At 46.3% G+C, this 25438-nt stretch overlaps 2 protein-coding genes and 1 long non-coding RNA gene across 3 annotated transcripts in view; 2 read left to right on the top strand and 1 right to left on the bottom strand.

Annotated features, from left to right (window-relative positions):
• Positions 1-7212, bottom strand: part of LHFPL6 (LHFPL tetraspan subfamily member 6) — a 140114-nt gene extending 132902 nt beyond the window's left edge. The window contains exons 1-2 of the mRNA XM_065678340.1: positions 6892-7212; positions 3919-4477 (exon numbers count right to left, since the gene is read on the bottom strand). Of these exons, the coding sequence (XP_065534412.1) occupies positions 3919-4303 (385 nt within the window). The 5' untranslated portion in view covers positions 4304-4477; positions 6892-7212. The remainder of the gene's footprint in view (positions 1-3918; positions 4478-6891) is intronic.
• Positions 7213-7332: 120 nt separating this feature from the next.
• On the top strand, positions 7333-9815 carry LOC136013861 (uncharacterized). Its single transcript, XR_010612431.1, has 2 exons — positions 7333-8123; positions 8675-9815. It is a non-coding gene; the product is annotated as an uncharacterized LOC136013861 (long non-coding RNA).
• A 13408-nt stretch (positions 9816-23223) lies between these two features.
• Positions 23224-25438, top strand: part of COG6 (component of oligomeric golgi complex 6) — a 56108-nt gene continuing 53893 nt past the window's right edge. Inside the window, exons 1-3 of the mRNA XM_065678339.1 lie at positions 23224-23442; positions 24264-24407; positions 24756-24827. Coding sequence (XP_065534411.1) covers positions 23317-23442; positions 24264-24407; positions 24756-24827 — 342 coding nt within the window. The 5' untranslated portion in view covers positions 23224-23316. The remainder of the gene's footprint in view (positions 23443-24263; positions 24408-24755; positions 24828-25438) is intronic.

Here is a 25438-nt window from a genome sequence, read left to right as displayed (position 1 = left end):
TTTCTAGTCTCCCCATTTGAGTGGAATTGACTTGCCGCAGCACAATGAAAATAATGAATCAGTAATTACAGGCTCCAATTTGCAATAGATTTGTTAAACTTCACTTCCTGCTGTCATGGCCTCAGTAGTTATGGACAAAGATACATACTTGTAATCTGTTCTAGACACATTATATATGCCTCAGTCTTCCAAACATTCAAAGGAAACCAGCTGGAAACACTGCGCTTACTGCTATCAGTGAAGACTGTATCCGTCTACATAACTGTGCCCTCAAGAGGTTACAGACAGCATGACTTTCACCTCAGTTGTCAGTTCTTTGAAGCAATCCAACAGAGATGTCCATGACACATGTTCTGAGACAGCAGCAGTTTGCCAGCTATGGACTGCAGACCACTGACAGCCACTGCAGAAATGGCTGGCTTTGGGGTGTTGTCTACTTCTTGTTGCCCACCACCAAACTGCCTTAGAAAAAGCTAAAATTAGCATTGTTTTTCATCTAAGCAATTGCTGTAATGACTACAGAGCTGCCATGTGACCATGCATGGGAAAGGAAGCGGTTCCCATAATTGCAAATGGGAGGAAAAGTCTATGATGCAATCTTCCTCATAGGAACAGAAACTCAGCGTGTAGCATCCCCGAGTCATCTTAAAATACATGCATCTCTGTAGCCAGGATTATCTGAAATAGCAAATACAGACTAAGTGTGCAAGATCATACAATATCTAAAGAGCCGTTCTGACTCCACATGGAACTGCATTTCTTGCAGGTTCTGCCATTCAATTTTTATGAGAAGAGCAGATTTATGGTATAAGCATGCATGAATAATTCACTCCCATGAGCTGCCACATACAACTCGGGGAAATCCCAGCTGTAAAACCTTGGCACCATTTCTCTAGTGCGGAATGCACTGCCTTTATACAGGTGCTATTCCACTGACCTACTTGGAGTTACTACTCCTTCATACTGCTAGAAGGAAAGGATCGGGCTGCTTGTTTACCACCTCTGGTAAGCAAACCTCGCCGCCACCTCTTCCCAGCAGTAAAAATGCTTCAAGTGTTGAAGTTAAGTTTTAGCAGCCTTAGTACTTTGGTTCACCACAGCTTCAGAGGCTTGCAAATCTCACCCACTCATGGGCTTCCCACAACACTCCATTGTCAACTGGTTTAGGTCTTCACCAAGTCCATGTTTTTAAATCATGCTGAGAAAATTACTTGGATCCTGGACTCATGAAACACTACTAAAGCCATAAACTAGCTACCCTGAGCATGTCTTTATGCTGGTTTCTAACTTCAAGAGAAATACAGTTTATTCCAATGCTCATCATCCACCACTAGAACAGGATGGCGCAGGTGACTTAGACAAAAAGAAAGTGAAACTGCCTAGCCATCTCCTTGCCCTAATACAAAATAGCATCACTCAGTGGGCTGCTTATTACCCCAAGGTTTTTATTTCATATAAAGATAGGACGGGATTCTTTCCCCCCATAAAAAATATATATATATATATACATATTTATATATATATATATATGAGGGTTTTATTTGGTTAGATCTCCAAGTGGAGGCCAATCAGAATTACAGTCACTGTACTGCCACTGAGACATATTCAAAGCACACATTGTGGTATATAAGTAAACCTACAGCTGTAGTACAGGGAACAAAGAGCTGGCATTCCTGGTTAGTAAATAAAGTGAACAGCTTGTGACTATCTTGAAATAAAACAACCTAATAATTACAGTGCCTGTGTTAGACATCTGAATAAATGTAGTCACGTCATTTAAACAGTGATACTATACTTATTTATAGCAGCAGGATCTGATCAAGGATGTAAGGATCTGATCTTTACCCCAGTATGTCCCTTCAGTTCATCCAAATCACTGGCTTTCACCACCTGGCCTCTCCCTCATGTCCCCACAGTTGGGTTTTAAGCAGGTTGAGAATTGACAGGCTCTCACATCGTTCATTTCATACACACTTCCAGCAGTGCTGAGTGAAATGAGAGACAACCATAAAAGGCAGTAGAGGAGAAAATCAGACACGCTGTGTCACTAATTTCTGAACTGTAAGCAAAGTTGTTGGCAATTTTCATATCACAAGTTCACATTTCTTTGATTTGTCACCTACAGAGGACAAGCACTGCCTGCTCACACCCTTCCAGGATGGATGGAATGCTGCCTGGTCAGCTGGGAACAAGCTCTGGGAATGGACATGGTAGGGTCTGAAGGGACCTCTCACCCACCTCCACAACAGCCACCATCCCTCCTCAGAGAAGGGTGCATGCATCTAGCCCACACCATGTCATGGGGAGTGGGGTTCCTCCCATGTCCCCCAGCCAGCCACTCATCGATGGAGCTGCCGTGTTTGCTGGGATGGCTGTCAGCAGACACAGGCACGGCCGGCCCCGCTCCATGGGCAGGCAAGAGAGCACTGCCACCAGAGAGAAAAGAGATAAACTCTAAACAAGATGAGCCAAGCCAGCAGCTGGAAAGAGGGGGGTGGTTACAGCACAAGCCTGTGACGGCTCTGAGTGAAAATAGCCAGACCAAGTGGGCTTGCAGAGTGTCACCGAACAGAAAATCCCCTCCATCCCCTAGATGCCCACCTGGATCCTATAATGGGGCACACTTCAAGAAGCTGTAGCTCCCAGCAGTTAACTCTCCAGCAGTTGCTGCACCTTCTAATTGTCAGACAGATTAAACACAGGAATGCCTGTGGATTGCAAAGCTGAGGGAAGGGTGAAATGACGGGGTTGGCTTGCTCTGAAGTACAGAAACTACTCAAAAAGTTGGAGGCAGAGCTGCCCGTGGCCAGGAGTGAACTGTGCTGGCATTGTCTGTCTGGAGGCTTGGCACAGGGCCCTTTCCTTGTCTCATTTGTCTGCCCTGAGCTGGACAGTAGCAGAGTTTTTGTCCCGTTCTTCCTTGGGGCTGCAGTCTCGGGATGTATCCACACTGCTTTTGTGGGCAAGTTTCTGTTTGGTCCCTCTCTAGCCTGCTCCTGCAGGGCATGAGCCAGAGTCCCTGGCTGGGACCGGACACTGCAGGGCACCCAGAACACTGGCACCTGCACCCAAAGCTCAAGGGAACGCATCCCTTTATGGGAGCAAGCACACAGAGGCGGTGGAGCACTTGCACCAGGCAAAAGTGAGTGCCAGTGAGCTGCATGTCACCAATGACAAGAGAGTGATGATTTACTGGGAAAACTGCCCTATAAAAAACACACTTGAGGATCCTGTTTATTGTCTCGTACCCTTCAAACACTTCACAGTTACAAATACTCTGTACAATTACATGCTAAAAAAAGGAGAGGAGGTAATTCTCCAATGCCCGTGGACTCAACAAACCCGTGGCACCATCAGCAGGCAGCATGGGTCAGGCAGCCTGGGAGGGCTCCTCCTGGGAGATGGTGGGACACCCCTACCAGTGATAAGCAATCGCCCACCTCAAACCTTGGCCACAGACTTGTGCTAGATCCATGCAGACAGCAGAGGTGGAGGGAGCTCTGCCAGGGATGGGGTAGGAAGGAGAAAGATGTTCCCACGTAACACAGCCTCTCCTCTCCAAAACCGTAATGCTCCATGGAGCTCTGCAGTCCCATTGCTTCTCCAGGTACTGCCATCCTGGCAGAGCTCTGCTGTAAACTACAGCCCACAAAACCACTGCGAAGATGATGGCCCGCAGAAGTCAACTTGCCATGCAACTCTCAAAGGCTGCACAATGACCAGGCAGGGACTTGAGCACAAGAGAGCGACCAAAGGTGGCTGTGTCTTTGGGCCACATCCAGGCAACCAGCTCAACCACCAAGAGAGCCAAGTGGTCTCCCTCGCCAGCAGAAAGTTTGACTCATCCCCGGCTTTTCCCCAGGCACCAATGGAGTCTCCACACAGACACCCTCATCCCCCCCCCACATGAGCACTTACCCCCCAGGAACTGGATGCCTCCTGCCACCCTGCCCACGGTCCTGGAGATGAGCTCGGACACACAGCAGCCCATGAGCGCTGTGAGGGCCACCAAGAGGAGCAGCCCACAGCCCAGGCCCGTCACCACTGTGCAGATCCTCCACTCGGCGCTCGGGATGGCCTGGAAGGAGGCATAGCGGCCGCACTGCTCCACCATCACGGTTGTCTGGCGGCTCTCATCCCGCACCGGGTAGGAACACCTCCGGAAAGTGCCGAATGAAACTGACTTCTCCAGCTGAGACCCCAGGAGCCAGTAGGGCATGAAGAAACCCACGCAGGAGGCAGCGGCACAGAGGAAGGAGAGGAAGGCCCAGACAACACCAGCACAGGTGAGGCTGGAGGCCATCTCTGTGTCTCCTCCAAGACCCCTTGTGATGGGGAGACGGAAAAGCAGTTGTGTGTTTTAGAGCTGTTTATGGATAATCCGGAGTCGCTCAGCCTTGACAAATCCTTGCACTGGGAGAAGTTCGGATCCTTACAGCCAGGGGGGTGTTTCCTCCCATCATGAAGTCAAAGGACCCTATAATTAAATAACATACAAAAAAAGGAGAAAACTGGAAGTTCAGTAATACTGACACTGGAGAAAAAAATTGTTTACCTGCCAGAGTGCTTTTCCTTCCCACACAACTTTTCATTAAGACATTTCATCTACTGCCCCATCCTTGCAGGCAGCGGCTAGTATCGCTGTCAGTGATACCAGCTGCTGGGTTGGTGGGACAGTGGTGGGAAGCAGCCCGGCTGGCACAGGCTGCTGTGTGCACCCAGGAACACTCTGCAGCCACCTTCAGGGGCTCCCTGGGTACTTGCCTACTCACTGTTCACTGTAGATCTTGATCCTTTTCATATGGATAAAGAAAAAAGGCGAGGTCTCATTTATCCTCCCCTATCAGGCCTTCCTCTTGTGATGCCTGGGGAATGTGCTTCCCATTATACCTGTCCCCACAGCTTCAGTGCAAAACTGCTTGCAGTGCCTAAGGCTTTTCAAGATCAGACCTTTGTGGCTGAGGTAAACCTCATCAACACACCCCCAAGCCAAGTCTTATGAGGTGACATTTTTTCCAGCATTCCCTTACGTTGCTGGCATCTTAAGTGCAAAAAGGAGCCTTTTATCACTTGATGTCCAGAAGTGCCAGGAGCCCAAACTTCAGGTGGGCTCCTGGTAGGTGAAGACATCACCACATCTTCTGGATTCACCCCCACATACCCTCAAGCAGCACATGATTAGAACACAAGGGTCTCTCAAAATAGTCCTGTTCTTACTCAGCCCAGCTCCTTCGCTTCTTTGCCTCTTCCTGCTCAAACCCAGGAGCCTTAACCCCTCTGCCTCCTCCTCAGACAACTCCCAGCCTCTAAGCTCAGCACCAGTGTGACCAAGTGCGTTTGACTGCCACAGAAACCCACATGCTACTTCCCAGAGGTTAGGGGTATGTTTCTTGTTATATCCACGCTGGATCATTAGTCCAACTGTATTTGTAAATGTATGATCGTTTCTCACAGTTGCTGCCAAATTAATTCCGATAGCTATTTATACAGGCACTTTTTCTTCTAAGTGTGATTAGACATCAATCAGTGAATTCAATTCATGTACAGGCAATAAAATTAATACTACTTCAGCACAAGGAGGGAATGTAGAGAAGGAGTCTGCAAGTGAAATTAAGCATGTGCACCACACAAAAGTTTTGTTTACTTTTAAAACACTAAGAAAAGCAATTCTCTTCTACAATGTTAAAAAAGGCCTATGCTGCTACTCAAGAAGTATACACCTATCTACAGAAATGTCTTTCAACCTGCAAAACACCAGAACCCTGGGGACAAAAACTTGACAGAGGGGCACAGGATGCCTCCATCCCTCCAGGGACACCTTCTTGAGAAGAATCTGCCTGTGTCTTGGCGTGGCACCACATGTCTAAGGCAAAGTGGGTCACGGCACTTGGGGAAGATCATTCCCTAAATCAGGGGAGGAGGTACGGCTGGAAATAAGGCACAACATGAAGGCTCCAGGGGTAGGGCTGCGCAACCCGCCGAGTGCGGTGGGGCAGCAGCTTTGCCTACCGGGAGACTGCCAGCCCGCAGCCGGGCGCTCTGCGGGAAGGCGGGCTCTACCCTCCGGTCCCGAAACCCCGCTCCCGGCCCTCCAGGGGTAGGAGGGGGCGGCGGAGAGATCCGGCTCCCCCTGAGGGAAGGCGGCGGCCGGGAACCAAAACTCGTCGGGGTGATGCGAGGGGAAGGCTGCGGGGCGAGCGGGTGCCGTGCCCGCGGGGCCGGGAGGGTGCGCGGGGGAGCGGGGGAGGAAGTGCACGAGATGAGGGGGGCAGGGGATGCGCGGGGGGACAGGGAGGAGGCTGGGGGAACAGGGGGGTCGGAAGGAGCAGGCTGGGAGGGGAAGGGGGTCCTGGAGAGAAAGGGAGATGCGTGCGGGTAAGGGCTTGGAAGGCAGAGGTGCCGGGAGGGCAGGGCGCCTGGGGGGCCAGAAGGACGTAGAGCCGAGAAGACAGAGGGGCCGGGAAGGGAAAGCGGTCCTGGTGGCAGGGAGATCCAGGAAGAACGGGGGCCCGGGAGGGGTAGGATGCGGGAAGGCAAGGGGACTGGGGATACGGGAGGAAAAGGGAGTCTGGAGGGTCCGGTGGAACGGACAAGGGATGCGGGCCGGAGCGGGCAAGAAGGATCCGGGAGGGGCAGAGGGTCCGGGACTGCAGAAGATGTGGCCGCGCAGGGTGGTCACGGGTCTGGAAGGAAAGGAGGTTCTGAGGGCTCAGGGAACCGGAGTCATGCGGGAGATGCAGCGCGCAGGGAGTGCGGTAGGTCAGGACTCCGTGACAGGAAGAGGGTTCAGGGGTCCGAGAGAGCAGGGGTCTGGGAGAAGCAGGAGGAATTGGGTGACGAGGGTGCCGGCCCGGGTCCGGGAAGGTGCCGGGGAGGAGAAGGGCTACTTACTGACACGCCGTGCGCGAGGCTCGCCCGTCGCGGCTGCCAGGAGCACATGGGCGCGGAGCCGGGGCGTGGGGCCGGCGGCTGGCGGCCGCCCCAAGCGACTCTCGGCGGTGCCGCCGCGAAGGCGACGCGGGCGCTCCGAGGCGGGCGGGACAGGGACCCTCCCCAGCCCGGCCCGTCCGTCCTTCCCTCCCCTCCTCCGCACGTTCCTCTCTCCGCGCTTTTGATTCCTCGGCAGGCAATGCACTCCGCCGCCTCTCCTCCCCCTTCCCCCGCCGCCGCCTCCCCGGGCGGGACCTGCCGCGGACGGCGCTGTTGCGGGGCCGCGGACGGGGTCGGGGGCGAGCGCCCGAGCGGCGGAAGCGGCGGACAGGCCACGGCGAAGAATGGGGTCCCCCGAGCCCTCCCTGGGGGGGGGAAGGGTCACGGCTCCGAGGGGTCGGGGCGGGGTGGGGGTCCCGGCTTCCCGAGCCCAGCCGGGGCTGGGGCGGTGGGTCTCGGTTCTCGGGGGCCGGGGCGGTGGGTCGCGGTTCTCGGGGGCCGGAGCGGTGGGTCTCGGTTCTCGGGGGCCGGAGCGGTGGGTCACGGCTCTTCGGGCCGGGCTGGGGCCGCTCGGTCTGGGAGCGGCGGGGAGCGCTGCGGCGGCGCCGGGCTCCTCTCCGCCCGCCGCAGCTCGGCGGCTGCCTGCGGGGCGTGGGGAACTGTGGAGCCGCTGCCGGAGAAGGGGGAGAGGGCAGAAGAGGAAAAAGCCGGCGGGGAAGGAGTGTTAGAAGGAAAGAGGAAGGCTGCAGCCCTTACATGGGAAAATATGGGCTAATCTCCTGATGGGGGTGGGCGTGTGTGTGTCTGTCTGTCTGCATGCGAGCTGCTGATCCAGCATTTTGATAGCAACAGCTCGGGAGCCTGGTCTACAGCGGGAGTAAATGTGACCACAGCACCCAGCAGCTCATCGCGGCTGGGTTAATGCGAACAGCGAGGCAGGAGCTCCAGTCCTTTCCCAGAGTGTCTTCAGTGGGAAAGTTTTGGGGAGGGGTTGCCTTCTGGGGGCGAGGAGGGATGGTGCACACGGAGCCTCTGTGAGAAAGGGAGATTTCCTATTCGGCTTTTTCCTCCCCGCCCTGCAGCTTGAATAAATTCCTTCAGAGGGAAGACTATTTTATGCCAGGTTTAAATTGTATCAGCACCAGACATGCAAAATCTCTTTTGTAATGTTTCTTCTTCAGTGCTGGAACATGGTACGTGATTTAAGTACTGATCATTAATATTATTAATGCTAAATGGAAATGAGGCTTATTGCACTCAGCCTGTGTTTACACCATTTAATAGTAACAACAGTCATGTTCAGAATTAAATTACTTAACCACATTATTGGGTTTGAGGTTTTTTTTTATAAGACTTTCCCATTTTCCCCCATAATGCAAAGTCTTAAAATCAGAACACTACTGAAAATGCGTATTTTCTCAAGGGATAAAAAATGGATTGGAACGTATCTAGCAAGATCGAGTTTTCCATACTGACATTTCAAGCGTATTCTTTAAGGAAAAGTGCTTCAAATCAAAGAATTAGGTTAAATGTAGGCTGAGTGCTAGAATATGTGCAATAATGTGTTTCACAAGGAAGACAGTGAAGGCATACTCCCGAAAGAACCATGCCACCCCTGGCTACCTCTAGGCTATATCCTCATGGTATACACCTGTATTAGTGAGTAATGTGGATTAGTCTGATCCGATCAGTTGGTGCTGAGGACCTGAATATGTTCACACTTTTCCACAGTTTTATTTTTCAGGTTTACTCCAACCTAGGTCTATGGACTGAGGACTCCATGAGCACTCAGAACACATCAGATGCGGTCCTGAAGTTTGAATTCTGCCTCAGTGCCCTGTACACCCACTTTGTGTACTCACCACTGCTGAATGAACTGCAGCCTGGTGAGGCTGATCTGGAGATTCACTTCAAAAGCATGCCCTTGATCCACACCAAAACATGAATGTGGATGTGCCCACAGATGTGCAGGCAGAAAGAGAGCTGGTGTGACTTTCCCAAGGCTGAGAGCTGGAGCCTGCTCTGCAGCATACCATTCTAGCACTCTCCCCTCAAATCAGCTGTCTGCCTGGTGCCAAGCCTCCACCTCTGAGAGGCTCTCAGGTCTCCACTTTGGCAGGGAGCTGTGCACTGCTCCATGAGCATAGACACTCTTCATTTACTGCTTGCGTGCCTTCACCTAGCTCAGTCAGGTGTTTTACCTCCTGCTATTCATTGTACCAGTGCCTGTAATGGCAGGGATACTAAGCTCCCTGTGTCACTTGAACTGTGCTTTTGGTGTAAAGAAAGAGAAGAATCAAGTACTGTTACTAACCCCACAATTGTTTAAAGACCCAGTCTGACATTCTTTCCTTGGCCAGGGGCCTTGCTTATAATGAAATTGTGATAAATGTGTCTAAATTAGGCATGTGTTGGGATTAGACATGGGTAGAAATTGCTTGGCATTAAAATTGTGGAAAAACTTTGTTTCACACATGTGAACAGTGTCTCAGTTAAAACTAGCTTTGTAAACCTAGGCAGAAGCAAACAAGTATGCATTTATTCATGCAATTTATCTCTTCCATGGTATATGCCAAGGTCCCCAAGTCAGTGTTTGCTTTGCTAATGGCATCTCTACAGCAGTTCATTTACTTCCCTTATATGGCCTTTACATTCACTCCCTGAGCTGCTGCCATCCTCCATTCCCTCACAGAAACTGTACACTGAATTCTGCATCTCTCCTGAAGCATCTTATCTTGCCAGCTGTCTCTGAATGCCCCCACAAGCTGGCTGCATGACTTTGGCACTTGTAAGGCAATAAGCTTTATTTCACAGTCCATTTTCTGTCAGAGAAGGAGTTTTGTTTTGATTAGAAACAAATTAAACACATTGTGTGTATAAGTTAACATCCAAACTCTCATTCCATATTTTCCTAATGTTTACAACACAGCATGCTTCAACTGTATCTGCATTTGCTCGCTTTCAGAGAACATTGTGCATAGAAGTATTTCTGCTGGGAAAGTTAGCGGAAATATTTCAGTCCACATCTAGCCTGTCTGAAAGAAAACGGGAGTTATCATGTGATGCTTCAGGATCCACAGTCTCTCTCCTAACCACAAAAGCAGAGAGACCTCCTCGGAGCAGAGCGATAAAAGTCATGGTCCCCAGGGTCTTGTCTATACTGAAATAGCAGCTGCTTTAAAAACTGGTTCTAGTGTTTTGAAATTTAAGAGAATATGCTTCAGAGTTGGTCAAGGGAACCTGAGTTCCAGATTCCCCACTGCTGGAACCACTGGAAGTCAGACTGGATCAAACACCCGTGAATACACTGTCAGAAAACTACCCTAACAGGGAGATGGGGAAATATGCCTATAGATTTTACCATTTCTCTTCTCCCTGACCCATTGACTAAGCTGCTGTTACAGCTGGGGCCCTACAGACTTGATGGAGCTAATCAGAGCAGCAGAATAAAGAGAGAGGATGGTATCACCGAACCTGACTCAATCCTCACTAATATACACATCACAGGCTCAGCCAGAGACTCTTCCATTACAGCATATCCTGTAACACAATCCACTCTCTATAAAATGCCATAGGGAAATATGTATGTTCCCAAACCATGAGGAAAATTAAGCAGCTACTAAACCTCCATCTTATTCTTCAGTCTTTGACATAAAAAGACGTTTTGATCTTGCAGGCCACGATCTGGTTTTCTCTTGTGTGGTCTGCAGGAGAGTGATCATGCAGACATGGTTCCGAGCATCTTACAAAACTGGATCTTCAGGTCATGTCTGTACTTGATTTCAAATGAAAAAGAAAGGTGTAGGCACAACAATAGACTTGAGGCTGCATACTGGGAGCAACAGAAAGTCAACCCAATTATTCAAATACAGTCACTAAAAACCAAACAGACAAGTACTGCTAGGAAAATAATCTGATAATTAATATATTTGCCTGAAATATGTCCAATCCCAGCAGCTGGGAAAAAACAAAATCAACTCAATAGGCAGAAAAAGATAACCACAAATCTAACACCTGCAAATTTCTCCAAGGAAGGTAAGAAAACAAATTCAAGTCAGCACATCCATGTGGTGTCTTTTCCACGTCAAACACATTGCATGTTTTCTACTGTGGGAGGAACTAGAGTCCCAAGAACTGGGGCTGGCATCTAAACCTGAATCCTGGCCTAAAAACTTAGCTCTGAGCAAAAAATCCTCTCTCCACTTCCATTCCAAAACTGCATTATGATTAGGGCTTATTTTTGTGGTGGCAATTTTTATAAATCATATTACTGACAGTATATGAACAGAACACACTTCTGGAGGACAGTTGCCTTACTGGATATAACACTATTGTTAACATCAGTCTGTTAACCAATACACATGCACATACAAACAACATGTCAGTGTAACATAAGAAAAAAGCAACATCCTTTATTATTTGCCATAAACCCTCCCTATGCTGTTTCATCTTTATAAAACTATTACTTATTATCTATTATATAAAAGCCACCAGGTGATCTGCATTTTACAAGGCTCTAAAATAGTAGCTACAGCAAATCAAGCTACTGATTATCTCTTTTGTGTCCTGCTGCTGACAAGCCTGGTGGCTGTGGGAGAGGCCAGAGAGCATTTATTCTGCACCAGCCTCGCAGCTGAAAGGAGGAATGCCTGCTCTGCCCTCGCAGACACTGCCAAGGTGACAGCTCTGGGATGACAGGTCCCAGACTCATCCTCCTTCAACAGGGAATTGGCTTAGTCCTGCACAAACTCAGGAAAAACAAGGATGATTTCAATCCTAAATTTCCACTGTTCCCAAGTGGACTTTGAAAAATAAGGAATGTCTGGATGATGAATGAGTGATTTCCTGGTAAGAAACTGGCAGCATGTTTTCTGTGCATATAGAACCAATACAAATAATTCAATTGTGGCATCTTATTTACCAGGGAAATCTCTGTCTGTCTTCCCTTGACACTATTAAATAAAGATGTGGGGAATGTGCCACAAACAGGTATTGCCACAGTGTTTTCTTGCAATTCATGGCATGTGCGTCCAGAGAAAAAAGATTTTTTAAGGGCACATGCAACCAGAAGATTTTTCTTTTTAAATTAAAGCCTCAATTAGGGATCAGCTTTAAGCTGAGGGTCACATTTTAAAACAAGGGCCAGAAGCGGGCTGCTCCTCGGGTTAGCTCCATAGGGTGCCTGGTGCAGTAGAGGCTGTAGTGGTGCTCGGTGCTGCTCAAGTGGCACTCGCTGGGTGTCCAGGACAGGGAGGGCATGGAGAACTGGTGGAAAAAGGGACAGGCCAGCCTGCAAGCACAGGGGGGCTTCACACCTCCTGGGCTCTGTAGAAATAGCAGGGGATTTGGTCTTTCTTCCTGCTGAAGCATTTGGTGCGGGCTGCAGACAAAGGCATGTGCATGAAAAGTGGGGGCAGAGAGCAGAGTTTGTTTCTATTTTACACAAAGTTTGAGTGATTTCTAATAGCCCTGTGCCATTATATTGAGTTTCCTGAGGTGCATTTACACAAATGGTGACTTTAGTGTCACAGTTTGCATAAACCATGTGTATCTGAGATGGGGATGGAAGGCAGTGACATGTTCCTCCCCCCAGCCCTTTGCTGCAGAACTGGAGCTGAGCTGCTTCTCCCCCTGAGCTCTAGCAATCATTTGCATCTAGGTCACTATATTAGATCACATTCCCAAGCATGATGCTAATGATTTCTGGGGTTTTTAGAAAGGAAAGATGAAAATCCTTTTGTTGGGGACAAAGGCAAATTTGTTCTACAAGTGGAAGCTCATTTCCTCCCCATCATACCCTGAGGTTTGTACCGCTCTCAGGTGGTTCCATGCAGGGTGAATCCCTGTCATCTCCCACAGATTCATTCACAGGAAAATTGGAATGCCATCTCTTGCATCTCAATGCTGAAATGCAAACAGTGCCCACTTTGCCATGTATCAATGTCCAAAACATGTTCTCAGTGGGGGAAGAACTAAGCTCATTTTTTAAAGCTTCCTAAAAGACTTGTCAATAGAAAATCCAGTATATACAGTATTCATATACCTACATAGCTATGCATTTTTGTATTATACATATATATCACCACATATTACAGATACTGCACAGGCAGTACCTGAGACCCAGACTGGGTTGTAGAGTCCAGGCTACCTGTGCCTGGGGAGCAACTGGTTCCTATTCAAACACAGTGGGTCAAATCATGTTCTGGCCATGCCTTGTGTTCACAGGGAGGCTGCAGTGAGCTGAAGAGAGGTGTATCTTGGCCTGTGTATCCGTGTTAAACCTTTTGCTTTGACTCCTGTTATCCTTCAGATTAGAAGTTGTTCTTCCTATGTCATTCAAATGCAGTTTCTTGTTTCCACCAAAAGCTGCATGCTCTGGGAAGAGCTCTTCACTGCATGTAGAAGGGTTCTCTCTGTATTATGTAGTAGCAAAATAACCTTGTCATAGATTGTGCTTCTGCAATATAACTACATATTTCAATATTCCTTTTCCTGCTGAAATAGCTAATTAGCAAGGTCGTTACAGTTGCCACTTATAAGGAGGAAGATAGTAATTCCATTAATGTGCTCACAGGAACTTCATTTATATTACCTCTTAACCTTTATAAGGATATTATCATTTCAATAATTAATTGCTTTTTGCCATTTAATTTGCAGTTTACCATTTTCAAGGGAAATTACCCATTAAACCAAGGACTATTTTTTTTTAAACAAAAATTCCTTCACTCAAATATACACCATAAGCTGTCCTTAGAGTAGGTAGGTTGTGAATTTGCCCAGGGAGGTTGTAAATGCTCCATCCCTGGTGGTGTTCAAGGCCAGCCTAGAGGAAGCCTTGGGTGAGATGGTTTAGTGTGAGATGTCCCTGCCCATGGCAGGGGGGCTGGAACTAGATGATCTTGAGGTCCTTTCCAACCCTAACTATTCTATGATTCTATGATTCTATATTTGCTAAGCCACTTTCACATTTAAGAAGAGAGGACTTTGTGGTAGCTCTGCATACTGAAGAACCGCCCATTGCTGAGCTCTTTCACCATCTAAAGGAAAATGAGGCAGAATGTGGCAGAGGCAGTGATGAGGAGGACAAATTCAGGAAGGCATTGCATCCTTCCTATCTGATGCAGTGAAAGTTGTCTTTCCTCTTTCTTTGCAACCATCTTATTTCTTCTAATTTATACTGCAATACCCATCCATGAATCCTTCTGTTAACTTCAGTGACTGAAAAAAGAAAGGAACTTTGGTTCAACCATGTAAAACACAGAAACTCTGGCCATGAAACACCAAGTGCTTAAGCACATCTTCAAGCCTGTGTCCAAGACTTTGGAGAATGGAGCTCAATACACATATTCCTGCTCATGCACAAGTCTTTCATAAAACAGCTATTCATTTCCATGAATCAGACACAAGCTGATATCCCTGTGGTGGTATGCTGGCATAATATCTCCACTACTGATAATAGAAATTGTGTCCAAATCCCATCATGCTAAAAGAAAATTGGATTAATATTGGTATCTGAGAAGGTGAGTAATGCATCCCAAGTAGGCATATCTCTGACAGAGTGGAACATATATCTCCGAGAGATGGATTTGCATGAGAAGACAGAGAGATGACAAAATTAATAAAGAAAGGAGGCACAGAAGAAGAGGAAACAGAAGTAGCAGGTATGAACTGGACAGCACCATTGATTTATGAATGAAAACCTAGAAGTTTTTCTGTTTCAGGTGTGAAAATCAAATAGCCCTTGGGCAGTTCTACCTTTGCAGCTGGGAAGTCCATGATATGTCACCCAAAAATATATACATCTTGATGATATTTCACATGCCTACAGGCACCAAGTGGATCATTTTACTGTGAAAGTAAGACATTTTATTTATTTAATTGTAAAATAACCCCCCTTCCCCATATGCATAAGGAGAGTCTTGGCTTAAAACAGGATTCAAGCACAGTGTTTCATTTCTGCAGCACAGAAGCTGGGATATACACAGTATTATTTGCAGAGAAATCAAAAGCCACAGTCAGGCCAATAAGGGTGAAAAAACTTAAGTGTCTAGTCAACGACCCATCACACAGGTTTTCTATGAAGCCAGTTTAAAGGACTAGCTCGGGATAAGGCCTTCTGAAAGTGCCTTTCTTGTACTCCTCTGATAGGACAGTTAACTATGGGCTTCACCCTTGACCTTTACATGGTAGAAGACTGGTGAGATGTATCCTACCATAAGTACTTAATTTTGTCTTCAAGTCTTCAGGTATCCAAATTGAAGACAGCTAAAGGAGATTCGGGTCACTTAGTATTCAGAACTTCCTATATCAGATGTGGGTCAGCAATCACATCACTAATAGAGCAGCAAAATAATCTTCTTTTTGACCACTGAAAGGAAAGTCTCGCTCCATGCCACTATGGGCATTTCTTGCCATAAGCTTTCCACAGTGAGGCACAAATATTGCTTGGAGACAGTCTGCTTATTTTTGCCAGTTAGTGCTGCAATCTGCGATCTGCAAGCTGGTTAAGGCACCTGATGCTTCTCTTTAAGATGTTACTGTGTCAGTATTATTAGGATTCTAGAGGTTATCACACAAAAGGCTAGTATGGAACAGAAGTAGAAAGAAGCCACTGATCATCAAAATTAACATTATAATATCCTTTCAACACCTCCAGATTGGCAGTTCACTCAACATGACATTTGCTTTTTGAAAGGCATGTGCTCTGCATGCACAACAATGTTTTAATGTCTCATTGTTTAAGGGAAGCTGACAATGATGGGTGATGTATAAACAAGCTGATGATATTCTGAAGAGAGCTCTATCTGCATGGACAAGAAAGTCCTTGCTAGTTGCATGCAAAGGAAGCTCAGGGCCTCTACTGGAGAACTTAGTCTTTTGTAATTAATACTGTAATTGGAGGTTGCTGGAAATGCTCCTTGAGCTCCTGCCAGGGAATGTGAGTGCTTCAGATAGCTGCTGATGCCATGCCGTACACCAGCCGAAACAACCTCCTCGGCTGCAGTAGGTGACATAGAGCTCCTAGGTTGGCAAAACTCTCGTCTGAGCAACAAAACGCACAAAGCTTTGCCTTCCAATGTTATCACAGTGACATCAGTACCATTCAGCCATCTGACAGCTGCATCACCCAGGGTGGCAAAGCTGAGCTGTCCTCCCTCTACATTTTAGTGCAGGCAGCCCATCACCATGCTCCTGACAGCTGTCCTAGAACCACCCAGCAGGGTCTGGGACAGGCTAGGTAACCACCATGATGCCTGCTCTTGGCAGAAGTGCCCAGGCTCATTCCAGTCCTACTATTTCAGATTGAAAATGGATAAATATACACCAGAGAAGTCAAAGCTTAGAAACAAGGCTGCTTCCTGTGATCTTTGCCTTCACTTGGGAACATAATCATTGGCTGCCAGTGCATCAGCACTGGTCATGGGGATGCCAGTCATGTAATAATATCATGAAGGCAGAAATGACCACCAGAAAGGGGTGGCAGGTAATTTTAGTTAGAAACCGCAGGCTTAAACATATTTCTTCTGGAGGTGAGCAGATCTTTGCAGAGAAATTATTTGCAACCCATCTGCAGTGACTGCGACCAGTGTCAGCTGTTAAGTAATAAGTTATTTTTATCCACTGCAGCTCTACAGCATCTCTGAGGGTGATGGCATCTCGCCAAGGCTTTGGAAGTGCTGCATGAGCTGACACACAAAGATGAATGGTGGAGGCAAGCCCAGAGGACACTTCTGACTCAACTTTACAGAGGAAATCAAATCCAAATATACCAGGTAGCACCACATCGTTGCTCCTGAGAAGTTGTTTTGCTTCTCTCCTGATAGAGTGTGACTTCTAGCATTTTGGAAACTTTCACTTTTCCTGCTATAGCAATAAAGTTCCATTAAATTGACCCAAACAGAATTGGTATGAACACTAGGAAAACCTGCTTATGACACCCTTACATGTAAAATCAGGTTGATATTGTAAGGCTACTATGAAAATTGCCATGATTGTCAGTATTTTTATATGACTTGCACTAGCAACATCCATAAGTTGCAGTTTCACAAGATGATGGCTTTTGTGGTGAAGCTGCCCCACTTTTGCCTCTCTGCCACACCGCTGCTTGTCCCCTCAAAAGTTCTTTGTGCCCTCACGGTTCCAGATTCACTTCACCTGATATAATTGATAGACACCCTTTGAAAGGGAAGTCCTATCCCCCAGAGTTGCTGGCAATATATTCTTGTCTCTCCTGTGCCAATATGAACATTTGTGCAAGATTTGCTGGGTTAGCAAGGTGAGAAATCTATCATCATCTTATGCAACTACATCTCAAGGAACAGCCACGACATCCAGTACAGCAGTTATTAATGCTAAACAACTGTACTTTGGATAGTGACTATGGTAAGGAAATAGGCTGGAGCTGAGAGAAGCCTGTCATACTACCCTGCTTGTGTGGCAGAAGTGTGTGTGTGGGTAGGTACATAAAGAGCAAGGTGGCAAAAGATATACAACAGGAATTTAAAAGGGGCTTTGGAAAAGACAAATAGGTTTCAGAGACCAGCCAGTCAATGAAGAGAGAATGAAATAGAAAAGGCTACAAAAATGCACTTTGTTATAGATTTTATTACTATATACTTGTCTTGCAAAGCAGAGTAATACTATGTTGAAATTCTGTATTAATCCTGAATGGCAGCAATATACGTTATATTTATCATGTGTCTTCAGTGACTTGAACCATAAACACAAAGCGACCATGGTGATTGGGTTCCTGGGATAACAAGAATGCCTAAGCTATGCAGGCATTTCAGTGAGAAGTAGCCATGGTTCATCACTTGGTGTGGTGGCTTAAGGCAGTGGTCTGGATTTCCATTAAGGGATCGCAATGTCACAGAACTCTGCCAAGCTTGCAGCCATTATGGTCTGTGTTAAAACTTGTGCTCCTGATATATTTACTCAAAATGCATTTTTTCTAATGCCATCATTCCTATGTTTTATTAGCTATACCTTTGGCTTCTCATGATCCATGGCATGGCCATGTCATAATCCCATAAATGGCCTTGCGCTGGTTAGCTGATATGGAAGCACTGCCCATTAATTTAGGTATTCACCAGATTTTCTTCACTAGAGACTGACTTCACATGAGATCAGGACATAGTGAAGTGTACTGTTTCTCTGCCTGATGGTGAATAGTTGTAATATTTGTTCAGTAGTTTGGGTTACTTTTATTTAATTTGTAAAACAGAACATATTCCTGAGATGTTTTGCCAGCAGGATATAGGCAGTCATTGCTTGAAGAGAAAGGATAGCAGGCCTGGAAAACACCATTAGCATTATATCATGTGTTAATATATTTATAGATAAATATATTATATATATATATAAATATGTGTTAATATACCATGTGTATGCTTGTGTCTGGCTTTTACTTTTTTAAATTATTTTTCCCAAAAATATTCTTCATCATTGCTATATTGTTATTATAGTCATAACAATAATCTCTATTACATATCTACATAGTAATTAGCACATGCAAACTAAGATAAGCTTTATATCTCAGCCACAGAGACACAGTGTCACTAAGGTGATGTTGTTAGTCAGCCACAAGCAGATATTAGTTCTTCACCATCTAAGCTATTTGTTTCATTTTTTCTGGGTGATATTGGGCCCCTACTGAAGTGAGTGGCAGTTCCATGACCAATGACATTGACCTTGCCCAGGATGTGGCCATGTAGTTGGATGACCTAGATTGGATAGTTGGATGACTTAGAGAAGTCCTGTATTCTCTAGAGTACTAGGGACAAATATATTTAGATCAAACCCTATTAGTTTTGCTGACACAGTGCTTCCCTTGAACTCAATGGTTGGGGGTATCTTTTAGCAGAAGATGAACAGGAAAATTTCATGGGTTTGGTATGCATTAAAGCGCATATTGTACTGCTTGTGTTATCTCTTCAGTGAGTTATAACAAACAGCCCTCCAACCAGGTGGCTGATTCAGCATCACATATATTATAGCCACTACTGCTGACTGGGAGGCATGACAATAAATCCTCAAGTGAAACAGCATGAGCTAACCAAAAATTTGAGAACTGTACATTCCTCTGGACCTTCAAGGGACACAGACAGGTTTCGCTACATGACTACAGGTTGCTGTCAGGGTGACCTTTGGCCAAATAATCACAGAGTCATACCTTAATTTGCAGAATGGGATCAACACTGTCTGAGCTTTAGAAAAACTGTTAGATCAAGGAATGGGCTGATGTGGTCTGGTGGAAAGTATCTACAATATGAACCTCTCAGAAAATAAAGGATCAAAAGATATAACTCTAATTGACTTGAAGACACAGAATATTTTCCTGTACTCCGGCCTATCAGCTGGATTTTCTAGCTCAACCACAGCACACAATGCTGGAAAAAACTAATAAACAATTTGATGGCGGAGAATCAGTGAAGAACATAAGGCAATGATGAATTTCATCTGGGTTATGCTGTGTGCAGTGGAGAGCCTGGCAAAGCTGAGTTCCACTCACCTGACCATCTATACGGCCTGCAGCATAGAGAGCTATGATCACTTTCAGAAGGATAGCATAGCTGAGCAGCAAGCTACTGTAACCAGCTTCCTGCAGATGAGGATTTTTTCTGTAGCTGCATCCAATATTCGTAAAAGAAGAACAAAAAATAAACCTTGGTGTCCTCATGCAAATACTTCTTTCAGTTGTGGGAGGTTAAAAAGTGCTCCCCTTATTACTTCTTCTCATGCACACATAAATGCATGCTGTTTCAGAATCCTATCAGTTCCCACCAGGCCTGTGTTACGTGAGCTAGAAGCATTCTGGCTCATGAAACACATTCTTGCAAAAATGCACACCATTCAATGAGCATCTGAAAGCAGAACTGGGTGCTTAAAAAGAAAATTCATGTCCCAACTGATAGAGGAGAATCTTTGTGGCTCCTTGTATATTTGTAGTATAACTTGCCAGACGAGCCTCAGCAATGGTCTTGACTTTTCTGACACCTGCGGTTCAGATATTCAGGTCTTCTTGACTTCAAAGTGTGCCTTCCCTCTGTCAACTCATCCAACAGGTTAGCAGCATTTGAAATGTTCAAACTGCTAACAGCATCCAATTTATAGCTCAGAGGGAATCTTTCTAATAATAGGATTTTCTTGACATGCTTACATACTAATTGCTCACACTTGTGATGACTGCATACTGTTTTATCTCCTCTGACATGGAGAAGGGAGATCCTGTCTCCCAGAAGCTTAGTCAGAAATAAAGGACATCTAAGAGGAAATAACATCAGTGTAATGGGGTGGAAGAACAGAAACTAAGGGAAACAAGTGTCTGAAAATACTTGAAAACCTGCTTGCTGACTAGCTGAGAGTAGAAACAAGTCACTGCACAGGCTGTTCAGAAAACCTGGCCTTTTATGTAGTGGATCCATGTGAGGAAGCAAACAAAAATAAAAATTAAATAGAAAAACATCCCATCACTGGCCCCATCATGCTAAGATTTTAGGAAGGGGGCTCTGATCATACAATTTTTTCATTAGATAAATGAATCAAAATAAAAGAAAAAAAAAGTGAATTAAACAGAACATCAGTGCTCCATCTTGGGCAAAGGCTACTCAATCTGCTTATAGTTCTCAGGAAAAGCCTTACAGAAGAGCAGTGTGAAGTCTCCTCAAGAGGTAAGCTACTGCTTGAGACTTCGCTTTTTGATCAACACACCATCAGACAAATGGAAAGAAACTTTAATTTGCATATGCAAGGTGCTGTTGTTTTCAGAGCTAATATGATGGTGGCACCCTTGTATTTTCATATAAGAGCTGTGTGAAGTAGGCCTTCTATGATGGGGCCACAGAACAGATGGATAGGGGCAAAGCAGTTGACATGAACTACCTGGACTTCCGCAAAGCATTGAACACTGTCCTGCACGACATCCTTGTCTCTATCTATGGAGAGATATAATTTGATGGATGGACTACTCGGTGGATATAGAACTGGCTGGAAGGCAGCACACAAAGACTTGTGATCAATGGCTCAATGTCCAGTTGGAAAACAGTAATGAGCGGTGTACCTCAAGGATCGGGGTTGGGACCGGTCTTGTTCAAGATCTTTGTTGCTGACATGGACAGTGGGATTGAGTGCACCCACAGCAAGTTTGCCGATGACACCAAGCTGTGTGGTTTGGTTGATACGCTGGAGGGAAGGGATGCCATCCAGAGGGACCTTGACACGCTTGTGAGGTGGGCTGATGCCAACATCATGAAGTTTAACCATGACAAGGGCAAGGTCCTACACCTGGGTCGGAGCAATCCCAGGCACATCTACAGAGTGGGCAAAGAAGAGATTCAGAGCGGCCCTGCAGAGAAGGACTTGGGGGTGCTGGTCGATGAGAAAATGAACATGAGCCGGCTTCAGTGTGCACTCGCAGCCCAGAAAGCCAACCGTATCCTGGGCTGCATCAAAAGGAGCGTGACCAGCAGGTCAAAGGAGGGGATCCTGCCCCTCTGCTCTTGTGAGTCCTCACTTGGAGTATTGTGTGCAGTTCTGGTGTCCTCAACATAAGAAGGACATGGAGCTAGAAGTCCAAAGTCCAGAAGAGAGTCATGAGGATGATCAGGGGACTGGAGCACCTCCCATAAGAAGACAGGCTGAGAAAGTTGGGGCTGTTCAGCCTGGAGAAGAGAAGGCTGCGTGGAGACCTCATAGCAGCCTTCCAGTACCTGAAGGGAGTCTATAAGGATGCTGGAGAGTGCTTCTTCATTAGGGACTGTAGCAATAGGACAAGGGGTAACGGATTCAAACTTAAAGAAGGGAAGTTCAGGTTAGATATAAGGAAGAAGTTCTTTACTGTGAGGGTGGTGAGGCACTGGAATGGGTTGCCTGAAGAAATGGTAAATGCTTCATCCCTGGCAGTGTTCAAGGCCAGGTTGGACAGAACCTTTGGTAACATGGTTTAGGTGTCCCTGCCCATGGCAAGGGGGTTGGAACTAGATGATCTTAAGATCCTTTCCAACTCTGACCATTCTATAATTCTATAATTCTTTCCATGGCATCTGACCTTCATCTGCATACCAGCTTTTCGTCCTTTGGAAACACTCACAGATATCCCTTCATTGCACCTCAGTGCTTGAGATGGGACATGTCATGGCTGCAGCACAAAAGCGGGACATGTAGCCGGGCTCCAGCGGATGTTTGAGCCAAACCACCAGAGTGGCAAGGCTGCAGGCCCCTGTCCAGGCTGTCCAGGGTGTGGAGGCTGATGCTGCCATGGCGGGGGATGTGGATCCCACCAAAACCCTAGTTCATGGAGCCACATCTCCTCTTTACCATGGTGAAAGGCAGATCTGCTACTCTTAAGCCACAAGGAGACTTCAGGGGTAGAACCTCTGTGGCAGTAAATGCACAGCCAAAACAAGATGCCCTCCTCATTTTGACATGTTTTTCCTGTCATTGCTATTAGCTTCTGCAATAAAGAATCAGAATGATTTGGGTTGAGGGGGGCCTTAAAGATCATCTAGTTCCACCCCCACACACACTCTGCCCCCACCACAGGCAGGGACACCTTCCACTAGACCAGGTTGCTCAAACCCCATTCAACCTGGCCTTGAATACTTTCAGAGTCCATTTATTTTTCCTTTTTCATTATGATTGTAACAAAAGCATTTATTTCATGCATTAAATCACAGAATCATGGAATCAACCAGGTTGGAAAGACCTCTAAGACCATCAAGTCCAACCATTACCCCAAGACTGCCAAGTCCATCACTAAACCATGTCACTGAGAGCCTCATCTACACAGTTTTTGAACACTTCCAGGGATGGTGATGCCACCAGTTCCCCGGGCAGCCTGTTCCAATGCCTGACCACCCTCTCTGCAAGAAATTTTTCCTAACATCCAATCTAAACCTCCTCTGGTGCAGCTTGAGGATGTTTCCTCTTGTCCTATGACTTGGTACTGGGGAGAAGAGACCAACTCCCACCTCATTACAACCTCCTATCAGGTAGTTGTAGAGAGCAATAAGGTTTCCCCTGAGCCGTCTCTTCTCCAGACTAAACGACCCCAGTCCCCTCAACCATTCCTTATCAGACTTATTCTTCAGACCCTTCACCACCCTCACTGCCCTTCCCAGGACCCACTCCAGCAACTCGGTATCTCTCTTGTATTAAGGGGCTCAGAACTGAACAGGAACCACAGCTCTCCGACCCCACGAAGCGAACCCTCTTTCTTATCATCATCCCAAAATGATTTATTCATTCCCCCGAGTGCCCCCTGTACCAGGGATCCAACCTCCCCACACTCAGCGGCCGCCGGCTGGCGTCCTAGGCCAGCCCGGAACCAAAGCCTCGGGAGCGCGTTTCCGCCGGAGCCGGTCCATCGCCGCGGCGCTGGGGGCAGCCATGGCCGACACCGCCGCGCCGCAGCTGCCCGCCGTCCCCACCCCGGGGCTGCCGGCGGCCCCTGGCAGCAACCCCTTGTCCCGCAAGCTCAACAAGATCCTGGAGACCCGCCTGGAGAACGATAAGGTGGGGCGGGCGCGGCTGAGGGGCGAGGCGGGGGCCCGGGCCTGCCCGGCGGGGAGCGTCCTGCGGGGAATCGGCCGGATGAGCCGTCAGGGGCAGCGAGCCCCGATAGGCTCCGGGGCTGGGAAGCGAGCCCGGTCGTACCCTCAGTTCCGCTGCGGAGGCGCAGCCTGACGTTTGCAGCGGTCGTTAGCAGTGCGGTTCTTCTCTGCTGCTCCGCTGACATGCCAAGCACCTGCCCGATCCCCTCGGATCGGAGGGAGGTTTGTATTGCTTAGCTCGGGCTGCGTCTCAGGCTTGTTTGGTTTAAGTGTTTTGTAACTGTGGTTAGCTCATACTTTAACCGAATGTGATCTTACTGATGAAGGCTGTTATAAAATAGTAGTCAAAGTTCTGTGTTATAACATGCAAGTATATTCTTTGGATATTAGAAAAAAAAATGGATATTACAAAAAATCTCTTCACAAAGAGGTAATCACGTATTGGAACAGGCTGCCCAGGAAAGTGGTGGACTCAACATCCATGGAAGTGCTCATGACTGTGTAGGTGAGGCCCTCAGTGGCGTAGTTTAGTGGTGGTCTTGGTAGTCCTGGAGTAATGGTTGGACTTGATGATCCTAAAGGTCTTTTCCAACCTGGTTGATTATATAGTAAGAAAGACTCAGCAGTTATTTTACTTGTTTATGAACTGATCTGGATTGTGTGTAGGTATTTTTTTGTCTAAACCCAGTAATAGTGTTGTTTTTTATAAGACCATGGGTTTGGGATGGTTGCACACAATGTAACTGTATGGAAAGCTAAAGTGTGTTTTGGTTTATTTTACAGGAAATGCTGGAAGCACTCAAGGCTCTCTCAACCTTTTTTGTTGAAAACAGTTTGCGCACCCGAAGAAACTTGCGTGGAGACATTGAACGACGAAGCTTAGCCATAAATGAAGAATTTGTTCACATATTCAAGCAAGTTAAAGAGGTAGCATTTTTTACAGTGTGGCTAGCTGTCTTGCAAGAGTACTGCTATGTAATTTAAAGTTTAAACAAAGAGATTTTGACTTTCCAGGACAAATGTACTTTTACAGTAAAACCATTTCATAATTTATTTCATTTGGTGAAAAGTCTTGCGCAGAGAGAAGTGATGTTTCAAACAGATTAAAATCCCAGGTGAACGTTGATCTTTAGAGGTACGCTCTCTCCATTAGCAGGGAATCTAGAGCAAATCTGTTCCTTGTAGCTTGGGCATCTTGTTTTGGTGGGATGAAGCTCAGCTTAGGCATGGCATTTCTGATTTAAATCACAGTTACTGATATTTGAACTTATTTAGGAGCTTGAGAGTATAAATGAAGATGTACAAGCGATGAGCAGCTGCTGTGAAGATATGTCCAGTCGTTTGAAGGTAATACATTAATAGATATTCTTTGTATGTGTTTCGTTTTGAGATGCACCTATTTTATTTTAAAAGTTGGAGTACTAACAGTGACACCAAGTTGTTTCCATAGTATGCGTGTTATATTACTTTAGGACATTAATCGGTTTCTTTTTCCTTGTTTAGAAAATGTGTTAATTTCTTCCAAATTGCGCTTCAGTATGCAGCAATATACTTATTTTGAGAATAGTGGTGTGAAATCCATTTGAGGAGTGAAGATACAATTATGTGTTTGAGGCTAAAGGTTTACTTACATTTGTGTATTTAAATTTAAAATTTGTGTACCTTTCATACTGACAATCTTGTCTTGAGTTACGTCTTCATATAAATACCTCAAATACATTCATAAGAAAGTATCTTCTAATCCAAAGAGGGAGACAAGTCTAGTGTGCCAGTCTTTGTTCTCTTGATTTTGTTTCATAAGTATTTCAGAATGTTGGTATGTAACAAAACCAATTCTGTTCCATATTAATCCTGAATCCACAGCATTCTATGGGGGGAAAAAAAAAGTTGTGTTTTAGAATGTGTTACTAAATCTGGCTTAGGTTTAGTGTACAAGGTTTATGTATATTGAAGTGTGC

The sequence above is a fragment of the Lathamus discolor genome, chromosome 4 (assembly GCF_037157495.1).
Source record: "Lathamus discolor isolate bLatDis1 chromosome 4, bLatDis1.hap1, whole genome shotgun sequence".
Lineage (NCBI taxonomy): Eukaryota > Metazoa > Chordata > Aves > Psittaciformes > Psittacidae > Lathamus > Lathamus discolor.
The sequence above is the reverse complement of the archived record's forward strand: the minus strand, read 5'-3'. Positions and strand labels throughout refer to the sequence as shown.